At 36.2% G+C, this 17,909-nt stretch overlaps 1 protein-coding gene across 10 annotated transcripts in view; it reads left to right on the forward strand.

Moving 5' to 3' along the window:
- Positions 1–17,909, forward strand: part of CAMK2D (calcium/calmodulin dependent protein kinase II delta) — a gene marked incomplete at its 3' end in the record, with an annotated part of 169,210 nt that overhangs the window by 132,285 nt on the left and 19,016 nt on the right. For 3 of the 10 annotated variants that reach the window (XM_084286481.1, XM_084286474.1, XM_084286482.1), the window contains exon 14: positions 9,079–9,127. In XM_084286481.1, the coding sequence (XP_084142607.1) occupies positions 9,079–9,127 (49 nt within the window). Of the gene's footprint in view, positions 1–544; positions 578–4,859; positions 4,920–6,498; positions 6,541–9,078; positions 9,128–17,909 lie in introns of all 10 variants that reach the window. The other 7 variants (XM_084286473.1, XM_084286475.1, XM_084286476.1 and 4 more) reach the window with 4 other exon arrangements.

The raw sequence follows: 17,909 nt of genomic DNA on the forward strand, positions 1-17,909 counted from the left end.
ACTATGATTTCAGTGCTTCTCACTTAGAAGCAGTAGGTATCTTAGCTATATGGAGAAGCACACAATCTGTACTACTCAGTCATTTCTGTGGAAAATCCTTAACATGATTATTGTGGAATATATAGATTTTATGTACTTAACTGAACAGATATTCCTTTATAAATATCGTTCCTCCTACAGGTCTACAATGTATTTGTTATATCTCAATTTTTAATATAATACAGCAAACAATTGTTGCCAAAATTTTGCCTAAATTACACTTGCTGGGATACGATATTTTGGATTTCAGCACGCTATATATCTGCTTTTTGTCTGCATGGTCATGTGGAGCAAAGGGAGTAAATTTACATCGGGGGAAGTCTATTTTGGTCATTTCTTTTATAGTTACTATATTCTCCATAGCATTTTTCCACTTCTTCCTACAGCTTAAGTTTTTTCCTATTAAAAAGAGAAAAAAAATATATACTGTACTCCATGCATTGATACTTTAAATCCAACCAGTCACATTTTCTTCTTTTCCTTTCTCTCTGACTGGTCAATTCAGAAAAGGAAGTCCAGTTCGAGTGTTCAGATGATGGTGAGGATCTTTATCTGACAGATTTTTCCTACAGTGAAACGTTCACACCTAGAAATCAAACAGTTGCATTTAGTTTTGTTAACATACCGCAAGAAGCTGCAAGACTTTACAGTACAATCTTGTGAATTTTAAGCCTGCAGTTGCTATATGAATTGTTCTGCAGTTCTTTCAAGCAAGATTTTTATATTTTTTTTTACCTGGGGACATACAAAACCAAACAAAAAGTAGATGTAACATTGGCCAATGCAGCTGTCCTTGGTAAATAAAAATAGTAACAAAACAGTAATCTTATAACAGCCTTCCATTAATCTTTAAAATCTCTTTGCATTTAAAGCTAATAGTATTACTATCATAAAATGTAACACAAACTACATTGTTGTGCACAATGAAATAGTATTGATTTAACTGAGCAACTATAGATCAGGGTGCCATGCTAAATGCTTAGGAATCAGGAAAACAATTTCACAGTCTGTCCTTACTACAGCCTCCCAACTAACTTCCTTCACGGCTCCAATTTTCATCACAAAGCATCCCAACTGACAGTCAGCCTCTTTTCTTACTCTTCAGCCTTCTCTATAGCCATGTATTCATTTGGCCTCTGCGGTCCCAACAGACCAGCAACTTACTGTACCCTGTTGAATATGGTTTTGAATATGAATTTTGCGATATTCGTGATGATGTGCTGTGATGTCCCTGCCAGCTTCTGCTGCTGCTGTGGGTAGAGGAATGGCAAATGCTCCTCATCCACACCTATCACTGGGAAGCGCAACTCTCCTTGAAAAGCAAGAAGGTTCTGGTCAGGTGTGGACAGGCATGTATTTATATAGGAAAATAGTCGTCTCTTTGGGTGAACAAATATTTTCAGTGACAGAGGATCAGTGGTAACAGTGGCCAAATGAGGATTACTGGAAAAGTGTGCTGAAGATATTTCTAGTAGCCCAAATGCGATGTGCTTTAACTTTTCATTACCGAAGTATAATGTGCAAGCTTAAATCCCAAGATGCAGGTTTTGTTTCTTAAAATATTTTTATAATATTTTGACAAAAGACCTGTAATGATTCTACAGTCATGTCCAGATGTTTGGAGCATTTGTGTGTGTCCAGCCTGCACCATGATCAGACCTAAAAGAATGGCTCTTGACAAGTGGTGTGCTAGTATAAGTTTTCCTTCTTCACAACAAACAGAAGATCACCACTTTGGTATAACTGAGCTTTAGAATAATTGTTTAACATGATTTTTTCCCTTTTAAACCATTTCCCTCTTCTGTTAAAATATATGCAAAATACACAATGTGTGTTAACATACAAGCGAAAAAAAAACACAAGTTATGTGTTCTGTGGGAGAGAGAAAGTATAAGGCTTATTGATGATTTCTCTCTAAGTTTGAGAGTTCAGAATAAATAATATGCAGAAGTATATTCTAGTATAAAAGTACAGAAGAAATAATTTTGAATTGCTATCTCTTTCTGCTTTTACTAATGAATGCTATATTCTCATTATGTTACTAAGAAGTTTTGAATATATTTCCTGCAGTTTTCAGCAGTAGCTGTAATGGATATTGTTTATTTTTATAGGACTTTCACCAAGGGAGTATGGACCCAAGCCTGCTCTCCTTACTCAGGCAAAATTGGAATTGGAATTTGATTAACTTGTTTTCATTATGTATTCAACAACAAGCTTTTGTTTGGCATATCACTTTTTTTTTTTTTTTTTTTTTTAAGCTACGGGAATAGAACTGTATGAAATCTCGTGAAATATTCATTTCTTTCCTCACATTTTTGCTAATGTGTATCTGTGCCTTTTGTTAGGTGCTTTTTGTTCATAGTTTTTTTGATGACTAGGCTGTCACCAAAATAAGAACTTTCAGTTATATAACTGGATACATGATTTTTCTCCTGGTTTAGAAGATTTAGTATGCCATCAAGCAGCGTTGTATGTATTCTTGATGTTCCATAATTCTGCTATAGAGAACTTCCTTTTACTGAAGTAGCTGGGTGTTTTTTAAGGTTTTTCCTGAGTAAGGAGTTCAGGTTTTGCCAATTTCACAGTCCCATAAATATCTAAGCAAGTTAGTTGGTATATAAAATACTCACTAATATGTATGTCTTCTTGAAATGAAATTATGCACCAAGGTATTTTTTTTCTCCCTGTCTTGAGCTCAGATACCCCTGAAACTTTTGGCTGAAATATCACTGAGTATGTAACAGTGAATAGATGAATGAAACTTATTTGGCAATAACTAAGCTAATTGGGGCCATAAAATAAACACTTGGAACTCAATAATAACTCATTTTCTCTTAATAGGTATTTCTGTAGAAAGATCATTGTTTAAATAAAAAAAAAAAAGTGTTTTGTGTTCACAGTGCTCTACAGCATGACATTGATCTTAAAGAAAATTATTTTGATCTTATATGGGAGAACGGGTCTATCACAAATATTACTAGATTACATCTAGTATCAAAACATTCCCTGACTTTTTTTTTTTTTTTAAGTCAGTTAAATATTTATTAGGGTAAGGAAGTTTGCAGTCTGTAATTAAGTAACGCAAACCCTGCTGATGTTTCTAGAACCTAGACATGCCTTCTGTAAGACTTCAGGTTAGCTGCAGGCTTAGTTCCTGCTATACCTCTACCAAAGTAAAATAATCATGAAAAATTGTCAACGATATTAAGTTCAGTAACTTTCCCCAGTGATGCTAACTTCCAAAGGTTTGAATTTTGCAAAACATTGGCACAGACTGAACTTGAAATGCTTCACAGCCTGCACCACTGAGAAGCTGAATACTTCATCCGAGGCTACGGTCATTGGGAAATTTAAATTAAAAGCCAGATGTTTACTGTACAGCTCTTTGTACAGCTACTATTCTAGGACTTACTCATTCCTTATGCTTTTTTGTATTTATTACGTAGCACATCTTAATTTTCTAATTGGTTTTAGAAAGGCTTTTCTTTTAGAAGAAAAAATACTTTACAAGCTGACCCCAAAATTGCTAGAGTTCTTCTTTAAATGATGAAGTTATTTAAATTTTTACAAAAATTCAATAATGAAACAATTTTGAACTTCTGTTCGTTTGTTTTGCAAGTATATTATTAAACACTGTGACTAAAAGGTTCAGTAGAAGTTCATTTTTGATCAAAGTCTTTCCAGACTCTATATCTATGCACCCAGTTCTGCATGCTGCTTTGGATTGTTCTTGTTAAATTTAGACATAACTGAAATGTACATGAAAATATTTCCTAATAATTGTTAAAGAAAAATGACATACTTCGGACTAATTTTTACCTATACTTTAATCTTGCTTTCTAGTGCATGTAAAAAGTGGCTTGGTACATGACTTTTAGTATTTCTGTTCCTTTCATACCATGGTATTTATGAAAGCTGAATTTAAAAAATGGATTTAAAGAATCAGACAACTTCAATCTCATTGCTAAACAACTTATTTGAACTAAGAGATTATGTAAGTAAAGGCCAAAAATTTTGTAAAAGTGTGGTACTGTGCAAAGCTTAAGAATTAGTGTGGTGGCCTACATGTAAATTAAGCAGATACGCAGTGATTTGTGTATTAAGATTACAGATGCTGTAGTGTGAAACCTTACACTTTCAGTTCATAGTACTAAACTGAAAGGCTGATACTCAGTTACTGCAGGATTCTTGAAATCACAAAAAAGAAAAAAAAAATCACAGCTGGCAATTGTTCTGTAGTAAGTGACACCAAAAAAGATGAAGGGGCACCAGTCTCTTTCCAGCATCAGTTATATTTATTCAGGTCTGTTCCCAGAAGACAGTAGAACAAATGTGTAGATATTTGAAGAGCTATGAATAACCAAATATTATTTACGCTAGTGATTGGTGATTAGAAACTAAGTACAATTGGGTGCAATTATTTAATACTGTTGCATGACAAGAAATCACAATGGCTATTTAGTACTCTCTTCAAACCCATAATAATTCTTTTTTCTTTTTATATGTGTTTAGCTGCTATTTAAAGGCTTTCTGTTCTTTTAAGTGTCACAGCTGAAGTCATCTATACCTCATACAGAACTTATAGTGCATCTGAAAACCGGTAGCTAGCATGTTTGGAGGAGTTGCAGCTAGCTATCAGATCTATTGTTAGTGTTCTTCCAAGTTCATAAGTTCATCTTTCTGTGATTCTTTATTTCCATATCTATATCTATATATAGATATCTATATCTGTATATAGATGTTCTATACAGAGAGATATAGATACGTTGCCTACCAAGAGTTCTAAGGCCTGTCTGTTTCTATTTTCTGCATACCTACAGATAAACAACAAAACGAACGTGGTAACCAGCCCCAAGGAAAATATTCCTACCCCGGCGCTGGTATACCTGGAATCTTCCTTCTCATGCTATCTTGAAGTTTTTGACTGTCTTCTGTTTGTTCTTCCCTCTTTTTTTTTTTTTTTTTTTTTTCATGCTTTTACACTGTTTGCTTTCTAAGAACAGGTTTTTGAAAAAAAACTTTTGTTTGAGTTATGTTTTTTTGTGTGTGAGGAAGACCATTGTTACAGCGTGTTTATTAATAGAAAACATTACGTGGAAGCTGGATGCGGTGGAGTCATAGCATTTGTAACTGTAGTTGGATTTTTTTGCATGCTGTGCCAGAAAGTGAGTAGAACGTGCTTTATGTTGCTCTTAGCTCTTTGCCTGATGATTGTTTGAATCTTTTTAACGCTAACCTTTTGGAGAAAAAAAAAAATCTATTATTTTCTCTGCTTTTGTCTTAGTATGAGTATTGATATCAAGGAGAGCTAACAGGATTATTGCTAGGCAACCATAAAATAGACCTTATTCAGATTTTCATTCCATATGTGCTGAGACTCAGCAGGACTTTGCAAGTCTTCCCAAGGATCGAGAGGCATATAGTCCTAAACATTTTCACTACTTCTCTTGCATTAAAGCTGCAGCAGATATTACTCATTAATAAGCTCTGCTAGGCACATATTACTAATCAGTGCCGTTCATGAACGTTTCTGTTGCAATCTTGCTTTTATTAGTATCTCCTATTTCTTAGGCATACATGTGGCTCACAAATATGAATGCCAGTGTGTAAGTACCTAATTTTGTGAGGCATTGTGTCCCATATGCATGCATGCATCACTTAGGAAATGTGGATAATTCTTACACACATTGGGAGAGATTTTTCATCTTCAATTTTTGGGCCACTGGTACTGAAGCATACATTGCTAAGTAATTTCAAGGACCAGTTAACAGGTAGCAGGTTTCATATATGAGTATATGGTCTGTGTTTCCAGACATAGTCACAAAGGACAATGGTCAGTGCTGAAAGCATGCTGGCTAACTGCCATTTCAATGATTATTTAATCTGTTTTATTATTAGTTTCCCCAAATCCTTTAAAAAAAGATAAAATACACTTTTAAAAGATCTCTTTCACTTATCCTGTGCAGCTCTGCCTGGGCATCAATTGGTAACAATCTGCACATTCCTAAACACAGTAGTGTTTGTAGGTACTTAGCTTATCCTTTATCAATCCATCTGTACTTTTATAGACCATTGTTGTGTTAATACTAATACAAGCAAACATGCTTAAAGAAAAGAGGTCATTCCTGGCCTTCTTGTCTGGCCTGGCAAAGCCTTTAGTGTGACCTTGTGAAAAAGAGAGCCTCTGCAGGTCTCCGGAGCTTCAAAGCCCTGTATACATTGGTCATGAATAAGGTCTTTGCATGCTGCTGCATTAGGTGAGATGGTCTTTTTTTGCTGGCTTGCTGTTGAGGAAATATTTATTAGAGGCATCCAGTTTCATCCTCTGGCAATAGTTAACATTTGTTCTAGCTCTTGTCACTGTTCAGCATTTGTGAGCTGGCTCTTCTTGCACTCCCTCACACTAATGAGAATGTATTTACCAATGAGAACTCTTTCTCTTATTTTGTTCTTGCTCAGGAGCCCCAAACTACAGTAATCCACAACCCTGATGGAAATAAGGTATTCAGAAAGAATCAACTCCATCTTGCCTTTCCAAACCACACATTTCATCCACTATTCCACAACAGAGTAGGGCCGTTTCAGGAATTTATGGAGCAAAATCTCATTTCTGCGTTTGTTACACCTGGCGTCTCTTGAGCCTGTTTCATCTGTGTTCATCTGCTGCATGTGTTCTGCTGGTTGCTGTGCGTCTCAAACTCTTGGGGGAGTTGGCAGCAATTGGCAGAGCTCAGTACCCCATGCAGCCAGTCTCAGGGAGCATTGTGTACTAATTGTTCCAGCCAAAAATTCTCCATTTTAAGTTAAAAAAAAAAAAAAAAAAAAAAAGAATGCTGTTGTCAGAGTGTGGTGATGTTATAATGAGTTTTATGTGCAGTTGTCACCTTAGATAAAGACATAATTTCAGTTTATCCCATCTGCTGTTTCTCAGCATGTTTATATACCATGTTTTGCACAGGACTTTGGTTTTCTTCCATAACATCATTGAGCAGTTTCAAAAAAATTAACATTTCAAGTGATCAAGAGGTCTTTTTATTTTTATACATTTTCTTCATGCTGTTTTCCTTTTCTTGCGTATTGTGGTGTTTGTGTTTGGCAGCTGGTTCCTAAAACATGTTTTGTTTGTTTGTTTTTTTTTCATGCATGGACTTGAAAAGGGACAGGAAATATCATTTCCATATAACACATGTTCCTAGGTTTCCTGCAAAGAATTTACTCTTCAACAAAAATTTCCCCGTTTACAGTGCTGACTTAAACATTTGTCATTTCATTCATCTAGTCTAACTACTTGTGATTATTTTATGGGAGAAGGATTGAATCTGAGTGAAAAAATAACGCATGCAGGCATTTCTGAAGCATGAACATGCTGATGGTGTGTATTGTGCTTGTGTTCTCCATTCCTTTATGTACCTCTGTAGAACTTCGAGCTCTTATTTTCATGTTACTACTTTTTCAGCTCCCCAAGTTTTAACTCAAAGGCAACAAACAGCCTGTTTGGAAATTCTAATCTAAGCTTTGTTGCTAAAGTCCACTAAAGACCAAAAAAAATAAACCACAAATACAATATTGGCATGACTACATCTACTTGACTGTAATATATAATCATAGCAATTAAAATGCTCAATGTCCCAAAAGGTCACAGCAGACAAGCAAATCACTTAATGCGGAGAGTTACTCCTAAATTTGTCTGAAAAACTGATCGTTATAGTATGGCAACTGGAGTGGATGCTTCAATATTACAGGCTACATCTGCTGTGTGAGCTTGTGCATGGTGTTTACAACTTGTTTTCATGTGGGGTTTTTGTTTACTTTTAAGTACCTAATACTTGAAGTGAAAGAGCATGATACATCTGTGTAGAGTGAAACATCTAACACCCGCCAGTACCAGAAAAGCATGGTGACTTGTTTGGTTTTGTTTGTGTGAGAGTTGATTCATGTAGTTTTATTTATGGATGCACATGTGTTTTGTTTTTTAAGGTCCAAGTAGCGCATTAACTGTTTGAACATTCTTTTGACTCAGCCTTATGAGGAGATGGTAAATAAAGGGCACTGTCAAATTTAGATTTTATTATTTAATTGTAAAATCCTTTTAAAAGTTAAATACAATACCACCTCCAGGTTCCATCCCTCAGTAAAAATTAGCCCAATTAGTCCCTTTGCTATTGAGCTGAGAGTTAAAGACAAAAAATACTGATCTTTTCAAAAAAAATACACAGATAAAAAAAAAATCAAGGTTAAAAGCTAGCAGGCTTTCAAAAAAAAATTTACTTATTAGATTTGACAGTGCCCTGTTGAATTTTCCTGTAATATTTCATGTTTCTGGTAATTTATGAAAGAGTGAGATGCAGTATTCTTGCCATTTTAACCGTGCGGTGGTTTTAAGTATAAACTTTCTGATAGACAAGTCATTCCTCTGGATGGTTGCTTGAGGAATACTGCTACAAAGATACCTCAGTTTGTCGAAGTTGTTATAAACTTACCCATTCACTGTTTGCTTTGATTCTTTTTTAATCACAAAAGCAACAGAAAAATGATAGAAATTTATCCAAATTCCTAAAATCACTGGGAAACTTAATGCATACTGTGTAAGAGAGTGGAGAAACAATAGAGAATTGCAGAGTGAAGAAATCTGCATATTTAAAAATTGGACTGGAATGACTTTACACAGTTGGTTAATCACTGGTTAATCAGTTAAAATGGCAAGCTCTCCTCCTACTTGGCTGAGGTAATTCATATAACATTTCAGATGGACTTTGTACAGTTGGATGATTAAGAAAAATGTTGCCTTTACATTCCTGTGAAGTAAATGCATTAGACAGCAGGAAATGTATTTATGTTCCCTTTTGTAGTGAGCGGCAATGTTTGGCATCAGTTTCAGGTTGGAAATGTCTCAACTGGTTTGTGACCATTTGTTTGTGAATTACATCCCACCCTGCTTCAAGGCTTTGCATGATACCTGTAACTAACTGTAATTTTCAAAGGCATGCAAGTAAGACTTGGCTTGTTTTATACATTCTGCTTATATTTATTTCTCAACAGGAATCAACAGAGAGTTCCAATACAACCATTGAAGACGAAGATGTGAAAGGTATGATTTTCAGCTTGAAACATTTGGAGAAGCAATAACATGAGTTTATGTGAAAGTATCTCAATAGGTCATTAAACACAAAAACTCCTAACTAATCATAAGAGAGACTATTTTCCTTTTATAAATGAAATGATTTTTACAGTCTTCTGTACTATTTTTGACATATTTCCGACTTACCATTGGGTTTTTAGTTCCTAAGATGTTGTTTATCAGAATGTTTTGGAATGAAGAACATGAAATTACTGCTTATTAGCTAAGATACTAATTCCAGTAATAATAGTAGTAGTGTAAAAATGCACCAGCACTTCCTGAGTTTGTGTACTTTTTGCATACTTCTTTTTTTTTTGGAGGTCAGCATTTTAATTTTTATTCTGTTCAGATGCCAGTGTTTTTTTATGTTTCTAGTTTGTTCTGGCCATACAGTTATTTTAGCCTTTTGTTCTTCAAAATCTAAAATCAACAACTTTTTCTATATAATTAATTATAATAATAATCTGTAAATTCACAGATACTGGTTTTGTTTCTTATTTTTTCCCTCTAAATATTATACTGTGATGTTACTCATACTTACTTTAACAACATTTTCTTTTGAAGCTGGGTATTGGGTTTGTGTGTCACTGGTTCACAGAAATGGTCATCTTTCAGCCCTAAAGAAAAATGGTATATGTAAAAGTGAAATGCAAGTCAAAGATGACAGTAAAAATAAAATATAGAGGATGGAAAAGAGAATTATTGGATAATCATTATATTATGTGCATTGCTTGATTTTGTTAGTAGTATAATTCCTGTAGGAGTCTTAGAATGCTACACCTTAAAACACAGGCTTGAATCTGCTAAAGAGCCTCATTGGCCTCAGACAAGTATGGGAGCATTTAAGAATTTAGAAGACGTTCAATCATGAAGTAGTTAAAATTGTATCAAAACCATCTGGTGCTCAGTTTTTGGTTGGCAGAACAGGTCTTATCCATGTTTGATAAATAAATACCGGTATTGCCAGGGTAATAAATTGATAGTGTACTGTTTTAGAACTACGTGGCAGTTGCTAATCAAAAGTTAAACAAGGAATACAAGAGAGGATAATTTCTTTAGTAAGGCACACCACTGTCTGAGCAACAGTTCAGATGAGCATCTTTTACCTGGCAATATTGTGCATGTTTCCTGTTCTAAGCAAAGAATTTCTGCGGTTATTCAGGAAATGGCACATTTACACAGTTTCTAAAAGCAAACAAATTCTGATTCCACTCCTTTTGTGTGCTATCAGATAATATCCAGTGTTCATATAGCATATATTTTATTATGCTCAGCATATTCTTACTTTTCAAATATTATCATTGCAGAAGAATCAATAACAGAAAAAATAATTTTAAGAACTCATGTGATCTTGAGGAGATGTAAGTCCATATTCTGTTCCTGCAAATGTAGTGTAGCAAGGGGTCAGGAATGGCAACGTGATTATAAATGCTAATCCTTTCCTTATGACCCATAATAGAAGAGCAAAATAAATGCAAGGGTCATATCCCCTGGGCAAAACTTACTCTGCTATCCAAAATTTAATTATGTGTTTACTAACTAATTGCCTTTTCTTTCTGATACGCGCTTAAAAGGGTGACATTTCACGTATCCTTATTGATCCCTTAGTTATATTCCACTATTAGTATAAGGAAACTAATGTTGGCAGAGGAATAAGTTCATATTCTGTACAAACTTGTGGCTTAGACTCGTTTTATATTAGGGAGGGTTTCTGCACAAATATAAGACCAACAAACAAACCTATGAATATTAATTGGAGAAACAGGAAAGGGCAACCTTTCTAGGTAACAGTGTGTGTGGTGCAGAATGTTTATAAGCTTTTTTATTTTCAGCATTGTCATGACCTTTGCAAATCCTGATGTACCATTTTATGGATTGGTTATATACAATATGTAGTTTATACTTATTTTATTGACACATAATTATCTTTGTTATGTCAGTGGTTCATTTGTATTGGCAATACCTCTGTAAAAATGAACCAAGTGACCCTGAACACCACTTATCCAAAATACAGCAGATAACATTTGCATTGGGAAAAAAAAAGGGGGGGGGGGGGGGGGGGGAGAAAGAAAGAGGCACAACAAAATACCATGTTGTATGTCTGTTTTTGAAGTAGTTGAAACTTTGAAAATGAAGTTTATTTGGTGTTAGCTTTACTGGTATTTCACATCCTGAAGTCTGTTCTGATAAATTTCTTGCTTTCTGAACTTTTATAGTCGTAATGGTCACAGAATGGTTGAGGTTAGATGGGGCCTCTGGAGGCCATGTGGTCTAACCCCCCTGCTTACAAAGACCATGTCCAGGTGGCTTTTGAAGATCTCCAAGGAGATCACTGCAACCTCTCTGGGCAACCTGTGCAAGTGCTCTGTCACCCACACAGTGCAGAAGCATTTCCTGAAGGTCAGAGGGGACCTCCTTTGTTTCAGTTTGTGCCCCTTGCATCTTGTCCTGTCAGTGGGCACCACTGTAAAGGGCCTGGCTCAGTCTTCTGTGTCCTCCCTTCAGCTCTTGGAATTCATTGGTAAGATCCCCCCTAGGCCTTCTCTTCTTCAGGCTGAGCAGTCCCAGCTCTCTCAGCCTTTCCACTTATAAGCAGGGAAAAATCCTTGGAGTTTAGCAAAAATTTGGAATTACTCTGTGAAACTGTAGTCTCCTGGTGTAGAGGCAGTCAAGGAGTACAGCATGAAGCACTGTGTTGAAAATGAGGGCTTTGTTATGCTGTATGTGAGATTTATTGGTCCCTTACATCATGGCAGCTTAGCGCAGTCTTGCATGGGAGAGCAGAGCAAGGCCGTGGCAGCCCTGTGTCTTGTTTCTGCTGCTACTCTTAGCAGCGCTTCTGGAAAGGCTGAGGAGCTCACCTGGTGTGTGGGTCAATATCTGCAGTGCTCAGTACTGCAATGAATTTCTCTCCTCTTACACAGTTGGCGTTGGCGTCCCAGTGGTGGAGGATTTTTACCCACTGCTCGTAGCAATGCAGCTGTAAAGTGTGACTTACCTTACCTTACCGTATAAGCTGGATTTAGCTCTAATTAAGTCACTGATGTTGCCTTTTTGTTCTCAGAGTTTTAGTGAATCATTTTGCCTCCACTTGAACAAAGGCTTGGGCACATTAGCAGCCAATACCCACTCATTTTAAATAACAGCCTAGTGATAGCAGTTTGAGTTAATGCAAAGTAACGGCTTGGAGAACAATTACAGGTATCTGCAGCTGATGCAGAGGATAATACAGTGTAATTTACCTTTATTCATAAGACTCTATATTTCTTTCTTCCAACCACCATGTGTAGTTTAGCAACTAACTTCGTTAAATGAATAATTTAATTATAGGGCCTCTTCTTGGTGATACAACTTGATGTTGTAACCATAGAATTTTTATCTATAAAATTTTGTTTGAAGCTTACCATGCAGAATTATGTCTGAGCAATACAATTAAAAGAAAAACAACAATGAAAATATTTTGCCCAATTCTTCTACTTGATCCTGTAATATCACAGTTAAAAACAGATTGGATGGCTATGATATACTTTATTTCCAAAATAGGAAAAAAAAAAAAAAAAAAAGGATCTTCTAGTAATCACAGGTCTGAGAGACAAGATAATTGGATGTGTCCTTTTCTTTTCTGCATCTTAGTGAGAGATGTAAAATGAGGTAAAGAAGCTTTCTGTTGTTTATAGTTTCCTAACCCATTACTGTATAGTAGTGACACAAAGGGCATGAAACAGATGAGCCAGTAAGAAGATTTGAGGCTGTACTCCAGAGTGTTGCGTTGTGCATTTTCTGGAGACTGCAGGAGGAGGAGCCACATGTTACCATGCTTGCAAAAGGGGAGGCAGAGTAGTGTGCTGTTGCTCTTCACATGGTTTGGCAGTAAGGTGGGATGCTTTCTCCTCACCAAGAATGACAGCTTGATCTGTAACATCTGAGATGATCGCAGTCACTTCATGCAATGATGCAGCTCTTTCAGCATCAAATCCATGGCATGAAGCTTGGCAGTACTGCTACCCTGTTCACCAGACACTGGGAGGTTGATTTATTCCACCTTACAGGGATTTCATTGTCCATTTATTTAAAAGACAAATATAATCTTCCTGTCATTAACTGCTTGCATGCTTGCTTGTTTTTCACTTTTGGGTGTTCTCTCACACTTCTAATCTTTCCAGCTGAGGTTGCTTTTCATAATGTTTTATTAGGAGTACCCCAAGAGTCCTTCTAGAGTGATTCAGGGAATAGGCAGTCTTGAAATCCTGACAGCTATAAGCTCAAACCTTATGTTTAGTAGGGCACTGAGAAAAGACATTGTTCTCCTACACCAAAATTGACTTATGTACATAGGTTTTCTTGGACATCAGTGGAAAAGACTGCAGCTGGAGATAAGACACTGATAGGGATGAATGGATCTCAGAAGTAGGAGAGGGAATTCCCAGATTAGTGACTGTCTGGCTCCTTACACAGATGTTCGAGATGATACTTGTCACCAAATTTGAGATCTAGAAGGAATGTTCCTCACCCTAGGTGACAAAGGATCTTAAAAAATCTGTTCGCTTTTCTCTGCAGCGTGGTGTACAAGTACTTCCTGCAGAGGAGAAAGGTAATTGGGGGTGCCATTCTGTAACTGAAAAGTAAAATTAGCATGTTTTATGGCATTACAGTATGACCTACCCCTTGCAGAGAATGGCTTTTCTTTATTAGGGTGTATTCCTCCTCCTGTTACTCTAATGTTGTGCACAGGCTGCACACACAGGTGCAAGGTTCCTCCCTTTGTGTGTGTTACCAGTCCACACACATTTAAAACATTCAGCTCTGTATCAAGTGATTTTCTTATTTTTTTATTGACGTGACTCTTTAAAAGCAGCATTAAAATTGTGTGAATCACGTGAGTCTGTGTGGCATAGGTTATGTGCAGGACAGTCATGTTTTTCTGTGCCCTGTGGGAGTGTGTGTGCATATGTATGCCCATACAAATATTATAAATGTTACAATTAAATAAGAAAGGTATCAAATTAAACAAAAATAAGTAAATAAGCATTCTAAATCAGCTATCACAAATTTATCTTTAGGAACAGATTCCTACCTCTCACATCTTTCAGGGAAAGTATACAGTATTCTCTCAAGTCAGGATCTCACCCTATTTTTACATTTGAAGGCAGGTATATTTATTTTGAAGACAGTGAAATCAGTCTGGTTTTTCATGTTATGTTTCACACTGAAAATTACTTTCAAAACAGCATTGAGAATCTTCATGTCTGTACATTTTTTTTAATTTTTTTTTTACTTACATATGTATTTACATCTTTTAGAAACAGAACATATTTCTTTCACTAGAAACATTACTTGGCAAGCAATGGTGAGTTTTAATAATTCAAGGAATAAGCTAATTCTAGAATTCGAGTCTGAAGTTACCTGAAACCATAGTTCAGATTCCTTGCTCACGTAAATTTCAGACATCAGCCACTGATCGCATGCTTTATATGTGTGACAGTGATCACCCCTAAAGATAAGGGTAGGAGCAGACAGAAAAAGTGTATGGAAAAATGAGCTGTAATCAATGCCTTCTTCCAGGATTCTTCTCCTTCCTGTACTAATGAAATTGGAACTCTTTGGCAGCAACATAAGATTGATATGTTTTTTTTCAGTCACACTGTAAAATACCGTCGTTATTTTTGCCAGCAACACACACAAACTTTTGCAAAGATGAGTTGTTTAATTTATCATGGTCAGGAAGTCTAGACTTCTCGTGGTATTATTTTGCCCCTGGAAATGACTTAATGAAAATACCAGTAGGATTGATGATTCCCAATGGGCAGAATTGCTGAGCTGTAGGGCACTTTGCAGATCAGATAAATTCTGGCTAAACTGTGCTGCTTAATACATCTGTAAGGTACACAGCTTAAAAAATTAACCATGCAGGAGGTACATATTTTCATATATTTTGCTAATTTATTTCATTTTACAGCTTTTGTTTTTGTGTTTGTATTTTATTTTTTTTAACCATAGAAAGAAACCAATGTAAACTGTTTAGAACATGCTTTCATGATGCAAAACCTTTAAAATTCTAAGAAAGGTTGTTTGTTTTTTCTTAAGCTTTTTTGAAATCCTGTATATGTCAGTACTGGACAGAGGGCTAAAGCTGCGCTGGCATCTGAACAGAGTCATTTATGGCTACGACCTTTACTACTGTTCATTGACACCCATGCTTCCTCCCAAAAGTACATCACTGACATTGTTTGTGTGCTCAAAGATTTTGTTGCCTGTAATTATATTATCACAGTTTTTATTTTGGCCTTCTCTTTCTCTTCCTTTACATCTGCGTGACCCTCATACAGCTCTCACAAAGGAGGGTGACATGGAGAGGCTATGTTCCACCCACCACTCCTCCTCTTCCATTGCTTCTTCATCTCAGTGGTCACCATCCTTGCCATGCCCCAGCGGCCGCTCCTGCTGCCAGTGTCTGCTGAGGATTCTGATCATACTCTACCTCTTCATCTTTGTTTGTTCATATGTTGTGTTTCTTTCCATCAATTCAGCGGGCAAGTCCACGAAAAACGCAAACTCACAGAGTCATTCGCTTGAGTCTGAGCTCTCCCACTCCACTCCTTCCTCTGTACTGTGTAAGTTGAGACTCATCTGCTCAGATGATCTGTTTTGTCTCACCTTCTTTTCCCTCCTCATCATCTAAGAGTAGCACAAAAAATGACAGTTTTTTTTTGTGATGTCTGATCTGAGAATGACACTTTTTTATGAAAGTGTCAGGGTGTCAGGCTTTTTTTTTTTTTAACCTTTTCATTTCTTGGCCAGGTTTTATTATTTGTAAAAAAGAAAAATAAAATAAAGATATATATAAAAAACATCAGTGATAACAGCAGTATAAATAGGTATGTATTTCAGAAAAATATCTTGCAGAGGTCCTCTCTGCAGTAGCTCTCAGCTTAGAGGTTTTACTCTTCAACTCTGGCTTGAATCCTAGATAGGGCTTCCAGATTAATTACCTGTTATGTTTATGAATGTCATCAAGTTACTTTATTTAGCATCACCACTGGTAAACCAACCTTAAAGCTGCTGGAACAGCTGTTAACTTGCAGTATTTATCCATGGCAACTGAAATGTTGCATACTTTTTTTAAGAAGAGATCTGTGATGATTTGTAACCAATAAACTAAAGAAAATTGTTCGAGTGAAGATAATACCTTTGAATGACTTAAATATGAGAGAAAATGGCATAGTATTAGTAGCTCATATACTGGTAAAACAGAAAAAACATCTATGTAGATGCATTTCATGTTTATAAATTAATTCAGAAATTCTTTACCATGGAGGTAGCTTGTGAGTTGAAATGGGGAATGATTTCCTAAGAACATACATTCTGCTTGCCAGATTCTGATCTTTCATCCTGTAAGGGTAATTTTGCTGAAACTAAGAATTGGCAAAGGCACCGTTACGGTGACATCTAAATGGGAATTTGAGTGGAATTTTTCCTAGGAATTTTTCATTGCTACTAACGCAGGTGAGAGGGGAATCAGCACTGTAGATGATGGGTTGTCCCAGGTCACAGCTGTTGACAAGTGAGACTAAAATATTAGCTTTATTCTTAGGGAGGAACAGGATATTTAGATATTGGCAACCTGGAACCCTGTTGACACTGAGAGCAGAGCACTGCTACACAGTGAGTGGAAAAGCTCTTCTTAATTCTTTAGATAACTGTTTTGACAAGTGGGAATTAAGTTATTTTTTCTGTAGTTGTAAAAATAGTTCTAAATGAGAGATCGGCTGTTTCATGACAGAAAAGGAAGTTTATGGTGTATCTGTCAATGTGCCAGTAGACTGATACAGAGGCTTTCTTGCACAGAGGGTAGAAGAAGTTGGTCTGCCTGTATACCATGCTTCTGCAGGGCATGTTATGTTAGCAGCATGACTGTTCAAATGTGAACTACCAGTGCTGGCAGTGCCAACTGCACAGAACCTTGAAGATGGGAGGAATGAATAGGAAAATCACACACTTATATAACCTGCAAAGCTGTCAGTAACACGTCATGAGACTTGTATTCCATCTGCAGTGTATATCCCAAGAAAATCCATTATGTACCCAACATTTTCAGATTTGAATTACAGCTGCCTCACATTTCCTGCTTCATTAGGTAGTTAATAGTGCTAAAACCACTGTTAATGTTTAAATGTAGATGTTCATACTAATTTTGTTACCAAATTTAGGTAACACTCTAGGTGTGGTGTATTAATACCATAGTATATATCATCACGTCTTAAGAAAGCAGACAATCTGGCATTTATTCTGTTCATTCTGTGACTTCAGAAACATGCACGCTTCTTATCCACTTTGTTCCGCAAAATAAACTTCTCCAAAATCACTATAAAAAGGTGCAGATAGAATTCAATTTAAGGAGTACAGTAGCAGTCAGATTAAACAACTATCTGCTGCTTTGCTATGAGGCAGGAAAAGTATTAGGTGGAAATTATTCTGGTAAAGCTACGTGATGGAAACGTAATGGTATTGCTACAGCTGGTACTTAGCCTACCAGCTGTTTTGTTTAAATCATTTACAGGTAAGAAATTCAGAGCTTGCCAAAGTCCTAGAAGGCAAAATAGCAGAAATTAACCTCGTATCTGAACATGCACCAGACTTGCTTAAGCTTCAAAATAACTTTGTCCCAATAACCATCATATTTAACTTAGTTAAATAACTAACTTCAGTGACCAAACAAATTGTAAAGTCCCTGTAACCTTACCTGTCCTCAAGT

Source organism: Netta rufina, assembly GCF_964035555.1.
Source record: "Netta rufina genome assembly, chromosome: 4".
Classification (NCBI taxonomy): domain Eukaryota; kingdom Metazoa; phylum Chordata; class Aves; order Anseriformes; family Anatidae; genus Netta; species Netta rufina.